Here is an 8312-nt window from a genome sequence, read left to right on the forward strand (position 1 = left end):
CAAATTGAGCCAATAGAAATATGCGTTCAAAGACACGTTGATCAGTTTGCTGTTGTAGAAAAGCCAGTTAGTTTCCTGTGTTTGGATCTAGGGAGCTGGATGAATACTTTCGCATCCTCAAAGTGACTTAAATCATGGTAAGTCTTTTAATAAATTCATTCAAGGGACCGTCTCGGTTTCTTTCTGTTCAACTGTAGTTTGCTTTTTGTTCCACTGTTAACAGCTGTTTGTAGCTCGTCACAATGCAGTCTGTTGGGTTAAATCATAAATATGAGTAAAAACAGTGAGCTGGCTCTGTAACTTAACCCACCGGTTGCCCTGTGTTATCTCAGGTACTTGTTGACTCCGAGTCGGCGGTCATTCTTCGGCTCAGAGGGCCGCTGGAGCTGAAGTGTCAGCTGGACAGCACGGATGGTGAGTTCACGTACAGGTTGGATATGTGGATGAAACGACTTGATGTTGCTTTCTCTTATGGGTTCCTACAAACCCCTGCAGCGTATCTTGGATAGTAGCAATCATCTACTCGTTCCTTGAAATAACACAGCACATCTAAATAAATAGCTTTTTATGTACAACCTCAATATTAATGAAATGTTTTATTACAAGCAGTTTGGTCCACATATAGATGCAGAAAAAAATTGTTGGCATCCATGATAAATATGTGGAAACGGCATTAAAATAATATAATATTAATCTGTCCACCTTTACATTTGAGCACATTTATGTAGTTTAGAAAAAAAGTCACCAGTGACATAACTACCACAGTTATTCTGAGCATACAGGGAGGATATTTGACCATTTTCTTTAGATCCGGGCTGACCACAGTGTGGCCCGTGGGCCATTTGTGGCTCTTTGAAATATTTTTATATCTTATACAATTCAATTTGTCCAGTCAACTCACAGGTTTGGTGAAATTTTCATTAATGCAAGCCTTTCAAAAATGGTGCATGTTACTATCTTAAAATGGAAATTTGTCAATTTTTCCTTTCATTTAACAATATAACAGTGATTTTGTTTTGTTTTTTTTACTGAAAAGCTTTCTTGGGCACTTCCATTCATAAACTGGGTTGAATGCAGCATGCCTTTTCAAATAAAGAGTAACCCAAATTACATTCTTGTTATAGAAAATAGACAAAAATAAATTATAGACCAGGAAAATCGAAAACACTCCATTACAAGTTGGGACATTGTATGCATTTCTTTTAACAAGGCAAACATGCAATGCCTTTTTTTATGTCTGATATACTGCTTTGTTCATTTGATTAAAATATTGCATGTTTTTTTTGAGCGGGTTGGAAAAAAATCACACAATTACTTTTGTATTTGGAAGAAACAAAAAATCAAATTCATTCTTACTCACAAGAGAGCTGGTCCAGTAATCTGAGTCCTCTTGGGCTCTTTTCTCTTTAGCTCGCTCCTCTTCAGCCGTGAAAGAAGGTTGTTTTTCTTTCCAGTGGACCATCTGTGTTCATTTGATTATATATTTTGGATTGTAAATCTGTTTAAAGATGCAGTAATGACCCATTTTTAGTTTACTAATAGATCTTACCAGTTCTTTACTCAAAGTCTTCAGAGTTGATCATGGCAACTACTCTAAAAGTAAGAAAAGAATAACAGGGCCACAGTATCACAGATCTCCTTCCATCCTTAAGAGCTGGCATAAAGTGTGTTTGTATTATTTGTTTTATAAACGGTCAATCTTAGTAAATACATACATAGTATTATAGAATTTGTAAAATGCGTCAGTATCATTTATTTCAGAATGATTGTTACATGTTAATATTTTATTCTAATATTTCAATGGGAAAACATCCTACTGCATAAATAATAATAATTTACTTTCAGGCTTTGTAAACATCTTCAGCAGGGGTGCCAACAAATGTGTCTGTCTTTAACTGTCCAGTTGCTTAACACTGACCCAAAATGCTCCTCCAGCATTGTTTCCTGCTGCTTTGTTAATGGTTATAGCAGCTATAACTTGGTGTAGAGCAAAACCTCTGATCTAAACTATTATGTTGATTTCAAGGTAGAATGTAAAGTTTCTTGTTATGATTTTAAATTCATGTCAAAAGGCTGTATAATCAAAGTTAAGCTATCAGGAAAAAAAAATCTAGTAGTAAATTGATGTGATTCCAGAAAACAGTATTATCCACTACAGCTGTTTAAAAGTTCAGTCATTGCTAAGAATTGACAGTGACTGATTTTTGCTTTGTTTGTTTTCTTGCAGCGGTGCTCATGCAAAAAGCCATCTCCAGGACATTTGAGGCGCTTCGTTTGCAGGTTAAATCAGAAGCCTGTGTCCTGGCAGTCTGCGACAGTCCTGTTCTCATTTGGCCAAACAAATGGGTTTTTGAAGAAATAACTCCAGACACACCATGCGAAGACATATTTCAGTGGATACAGTAAGTAATGTATTAAACTCTTTTTTGTATTAAATGGAACAACGGCTAAAAATCAGCCAGCTTGTTGTAGACTTAAATTTGAGCTCCTGGTTGACAACAATATCATATAAAAGTGTTGATATTCAAGTTTTTCACAGTAAATAGATCTGATGGCAGATCGACATTATGCCTTACTGCCAACAACCCACACAAGACCAAGTTATGTCCTTTAGTCTGCGACAAACTAAAATATTTTTAATTTGTTTACTGTTACAATGCAGAGTTAATTAAAGGGGGGGGGGGGGGGGTCATCAATGTCACTGGACTGATCTATATTGTTTTTTTTTTTTTTAAACCATTTTGGGTTTCATTCAGCCTCCTAAACTCCATCCAAAACACACTAAGGTGTTAATTTGGACGCTGCATTTTAAGGATTTTTTATTTTTATTTTAGAACAGATGACCAAGAGACCGGTGGGAAGAGAAAAACAAAAAAGAAAAACAGAAAAGGTTTGTTAGTGGTAAGTATACCCTATGTATTGGGTATGGTGACTTTGTTTTCAGGATTTAGTTTTCTAGGAATTCTGTTGCATAAAACAAAATCAAGCATTAATTTTGTTGGAACCTGAGCAAAAACCTTTCCAATGTATACAGTGCCAGTATTTGTGTATTATGAACTTTTTTTTACATCAGTGATACCAGAGTAAAGGGGGGTCTAAAACAAAAGAAAATCATCCTATTCCTTCCACTTCAAAGTAACTCTGGTTAATCTTTTCATGTGTGCCGATAATCTGGCTGGTCTCTCTCCCAGCAGCGCTGGCTTTCAGCGATAGCTGACTGTCTGCTCTGACTATGGCCTGACACATGATGTGCAGCATAATGCTGTGAAAATTATTGTGTTAATATGCAGGACTAAATGAGGCAAAGAACTTTGTTTTCCAGACTTTTGTCTCTTGGGGCAAAAGTCAAATGTTTTTAAGAAAACTAAATATCTGGGTCACTATATAACAGATTAGCTCTGTGAGCGCCGCATATTGTACGCCCAGGCAAATGTTTCTATTCAATTCAGTTTCAATTCAGTGTATTTATATAGCGCCATTTCACAACACATGTTGTCTCAAGGCACATCAAACAGTCAGGTACATACATTCCAATTAATCCTAACAATTGAACAGTGCAGTCAGATTAGTTATTTATTAAAATTGGATAAAAAGTTTTTCTGTCTAAGGAAACCCAGCAGATTGCATCCAGTCAGTGACTTGCAGCATTCCCTCCTCCTGGATGAGCATGTAGAGACAGTGGACAGTCACTGGCGTTGACTTTGCAGCAATCCCTCATACTGAGCATGCATGTAGCGACAGTGGAGAGGAAAAACTCCCTTTTAACAGGAAGAAACCTCCAGCAGAACCAGGCTCAGTGTGAGCGGCCATCTGCCACGACCGACTGGGGGTTTGAGAGAACAGAGCAGAGATACAAAGAGAACAAAGAAGCACTGATCCAGAAGTACTTTCTATGGGAAGGAAAAGTAAATGTTAATGGATGTAGCTCCTTTAGTCGTTTCACCTAGAAAGAAAGAACAGATAAACTCTGAGCCAGTTTTCAAGGTTAGAGTCTGAAAGAGAGCATATAGAGTTAGTTACAGTTAAGCTCAGTCAATTGCTATATCTAGGAGAGAGAAAGGGTTAAACACTAAAAGACAGCGCCATCGGTAGAGGGTGAGTATTAAGTTGTTGCAGAAGCTCGGACAATTCCCCTCTCCAGAAATGTGTCACAGGTAGACACAGAGCCAGGCCAGGTGTAGCTTCTAGGAAGAGAAAAGAGAGAACAAAGTTAAAAACTGAAATAACAGCAAATAATGCTAAATTGGAGAGTAGTGTGAGAATGTAGCGAAGAGGGTGAAAGAGGTCATTATGTCCTCCAGCAGCCTAAGCCTATAGCAGCATAACTACACAGAAAGTTTCGGTTCAGATTATTTAGTTAGACGGCGCTTATTTACAACAATGTCGTCTCAAGGCACCTCACAAAGGGTCCCACTGATGGTCATTGTTATACTAAAAACCACAAGGATTGGGATACATCCCTCTGTCAGACTGATTATAACAATTGGAAAAGAGATGTTGTGAGGAAATTTTACATGAGTTCAAATGATGTAAAAATCGGCCTATTCAAAGCTTGCTGTACACCTCTGTATACGACCCCTCTGTGGTGTACACCAAAATTTATGATGTCATCATAGTGTTGGTAATGTATAAGTATCCTTGTTTTCCTGCATTTGGTTTTTTTGATATCTGGTCACCCTACCTGTACCTGTTGTTGGTGTACTGTCTTTGGTTTCATGTCCGCTGCACCAACAGAGTTAACCAGTGAGCCATTTATACACATTTTATTCGGACAATTTTAAAAGTTACAACCTATTACTGAATCCACCGCTTCCAAAACTGTATTATAGGCCAGTATTAGATATAAAATGCTGTTGATCTAGAGAATCTGAGTTTTTCTTCACAATCTAGGTGTTTTGCACCTTCATTATATGTTGCAAGCCACATTATCAAACACTTCAAAACTGTTGGTGATCATGCTAACATTGGCTCAGTATTTCAGACTATAGAGGACAAAAACATAATCAGCAGGAGTAAGATGTGTTTATTGCAGACTGGAGCTGCAAGTGTTGTCTGTTATATCTTCAGAAATCGAAAGCTATACCACAAAAACTCTGGTTTGAACAAAATGTGTCGCTGTCAGTTAAACCAATACTGGAATGTGAAGAACGTCATTAATTAATACCAATCAAATGTAGTTTACCTCACTTTAAAGGTATGCATGGTATTTATCCTAATGAAGCATCACGCTATGATTTGGTGTCAGCAAATGACTTGGATGTGTGTTGGGGACAAAGATTTCTGACATGAACATCCCAGGCAGAGTCTCTACCGTACTTTAAGATCTGGTTTTCAAATGTTGCATTGTTCACACAAAACACACTCATTTTATTAATGTGAATTGAATCAAAGCTGCTGAATGATTGAAGCCTTTTCCTTAGAGTGTCATAAACCTCTCTCTGATGATGGAGGTGACAAAGCCAGGCCCCCTCACTGCTCCAATCCTCACTAGAACAGTCCAGAAATCCCACTTTCTGCGTGCAACTCTTCCAATGGACTGCGCTGTACGCAGCAGCTGCGGCGACACCATCAACAAGTACGTCTTATCTTAAACACATTTGATTTCATGCTACTGATCTGAATCTATAAAACTGGCCTGTTGTCGGGTTCGCCACTGATTCAGCAGCAGCATCACTTGGTAACTGCTTTGCTAAAAGGTTTGTCTCACAATGAAGGATTTCTTATCATCTGCCCTGCAGTGGCTGTGGACGGCTGCTGGAGGCACTGGATCGCCAGTTGTTTGAGATGGAGAAGGTGACTCTACAACATATGAGGGGGGCAACACTGCTTGTCCCAGAACCCCTTAACTTCCTCCTTCCAGAGCCAAATGGACTGGTGACGGTGGCTTTTCCTAGAGGAGTACCGGATAAAGAACTGGAAGCACGGCGTAGGGTAAAAACCTCGGTTTTTGCTGCCTGTTGAAAAGAAACGGCAAAAGAGACATTTTTTTCAATTAGCCTCCTTGTGGCCATAAAAGGTAACATCTGATTGAAAATCAAATTTAAGCAAACTTTAAAATGTTTTTCTAATTTGAACATAACAGGAGTTGCACGAACAGTTCGAGCTTCCAGGCGACAGGCCTTACTTCAGAAGAGCAAATGCTTACCACTTTCCAAATGAGCCCTACAAAGACGGTTATCTCCGAAACCCTCATGCAGTTCTCACACACCCCACCCTTGATAATGGAAAGGTACATTTACAAAGTGTCAATTTTTTTTTTTTGCCTTTTTAAAGTTTTCAATTGTGACATTGCAACAAATGAAAACTCAAATTAAGGTAGTTTTAATATTGTGTGTTTATTTTATCTTAAGGTGTACTTTGTCCAGGGAATCTACAGCTACCACCACTATATGCAGGACCGCTTGGATGACAATGGCTGGGGCTGTGCCTATCGTTCTCTGCAGACCATCTGCTCCTGGTTCCAGCAGCAGGGTTACGTAGAGCGCTGTGTGCCCAGTCACAAAGAGATTCAGCAGGTAGAGCCTGTTCATAAGTCTGATTCCTGTTCAAGCAATGTAATCATGTATGCCAGGTTTTATGAAGGGCAAATATAATCGTTTTTACAGTGTTTCCCTTTTCCTTGTACAACATGTCCAAAGGTGAGGAATATTTATGAAGAAGTGCAAAAGAGAAAAGCAGTGATGACAAAGTTTAGAGCTTGGATATGAGAGGTAGCAGCAAACTAGCACCCTACCTTGAGATTTATATTGCTTAATGGAGATCCCAGTCTACCTACATGTAAGCCAGTTTAACCAAGACGCAACAGGCTTCTCTCAATAGATGACAAAACTCTATAAAAAGAGTATTAATCATAAAACACATTGTTTGTTTTTATTTACATTCTATTCAAAATAAGATGTCAAACATTATTTATACCCTTTTCAATATTCAAAGAAAAATCGTTATTGGGATTACAGCAGTCAAAACCTTCTTATAATTGCTGAACAGTTTGCTCCATGTTTCCACTGGTATTTTAAAGATTTGTCGTTGATAATGAGTCTTTGAGGTTCCATGGCCTCCTCACCATCACCCTAATTTTTGGCTCCCTCCCCAGATTCTCTTTCAGATTCAAGTTGGGACTGGCCAAGCCACTCCCAAAACCTTAATATTACTTGTAGTCCGATTACTTTAAACCTAAATCTTTCAGGGGTTTGAATAATATTAGTGTCAACTTTTTTTTTTTTTTTCTTTTTAAGTTCTATTTATCCTGAATCATTACTGGCGATGTTCAAGATGCCATTCTCTATCTGGGGTCCTTGTTTTTCAGGCTTTGGTGAATGTTGGAGATAAGCAGTCATCTTTTGTGGGGTCCCGTCAGTGGATTGGATCCATTGAGGTTCAAGCGGTTCTGGACCATCTGCTTGGAGTCACGTCCAAAATCATGTTTGTGAGGTGTGGTGGCATTACTCAACACAGCCCCTAGCGAATATTTTTGTCAAAGGTGTAGATTAATTTGACATTTATTGTCATGTTCAGTCAGGGTTCTGAGTTGGCATCCAAGGGCAGAGAACTGGCCCATCATTTTCTGTCTGAAGGAACTCCTGTCATGATTGGTGAGATTATAGTTCAGAATAAAATTAGCATGAGCCTGTAAATACTTATATTCTTTTTTTTATCCTTAAATATATAAAACATGTATTTTTGTTTCTGTTTAAATGTGTCTGAAAAGCTTTTTTTGATGTTTACAAAATAAAAATAATAATTTAGAAACCCTGGCTACTTACAACTGAGTACATGTTTTTTTCTCTCTTATAGGTGGGGGGGTTTTGGCTCACACTATCTTGGGCGTAGCTTGGAGTGAGACCACCGGGGAAATCCGCTATCTCATCCTAGATCCGCATTACACTGGAGCAGAGGACCTTCAGGTTATCACAGAGAAGGTAGCAGCTATAAACAGAGCCGCTCTGCTGATTTCTTTTTTTTTTTTTTTTTTTTTTCTGTGAACTAAATAAGATTTCATATGCAGATCCTGATCTCAATGCGGGTGTTGTCTTGTCTTCCACAGGGCTGGTGTGGCTGGAAAGGGCCAGACTTTTGGGATCAAACCGCATATTACAACCTCTGTCTACCCCAGAGGCCGAGGGTGATCTGAGCTCGAGCAGACTTGTAGTTGGACCTCACTTCTTTAAATCATTTTGGCCAATCTAGTAATCACATAACCTGAAATAAATGTTGATATTTTGTCCGTTTCAAAGAATTGTCTCAATCGTTTAGGAAAATAAAAGTTGGATCAGTTTTATTCAAGTAGTCAGTAAAAATATAATTTTATCTTA

General features: G+C 38.4%; 1 protein-coding gene across 1 annotated transcript; it reads left to right on the forward strand.

The window, feature by feature from the left end:
- On the forward strand, window positions 1-8312 carry ufsp2 (ufm1-specific peptidase 2). Its single transcript, XM_047365514.1, has 12 exons — window positions 1-137; window positions 333-414; window positions 2228-2402; window positions 2835-2901; window positions 5421-5575; window positions 5739-5931; window positions 6083-6229; window positions 6351-6515; window positions 7307-7431; window positions 7516-7592; window positions 7795-7919; window positions 8045-8312. The coding sequence occupies exons 1-12, from the start codon at window positions 135-137 to the stop codon at window positions 8129-8131; spliced, it is 1401 nt and encodes a 466-aa protein (XP_047221470.1). The 5' UTR covers window positions 1-134; the 3' UTR covers window positions 8132-8312.

The sequence above is a fragment of the Girardinichthys multiradiatus genome, chromosome 5, assembly GCF_021462225.1.
Source record: "Girardinichthys multiradiatus isolate DD_20200921_A chromosome 5, DD_fGirMul_XY1, whole genome shotgun sequence".
In the NCBI taxonomy this organism is placed as follows: Eukaryota; Metazoa; Chordata; class Actinopteri; order Cyprinodontiformes; family Goodeidae; genus Girardinichthys; species Girardinichthys multiradiatus.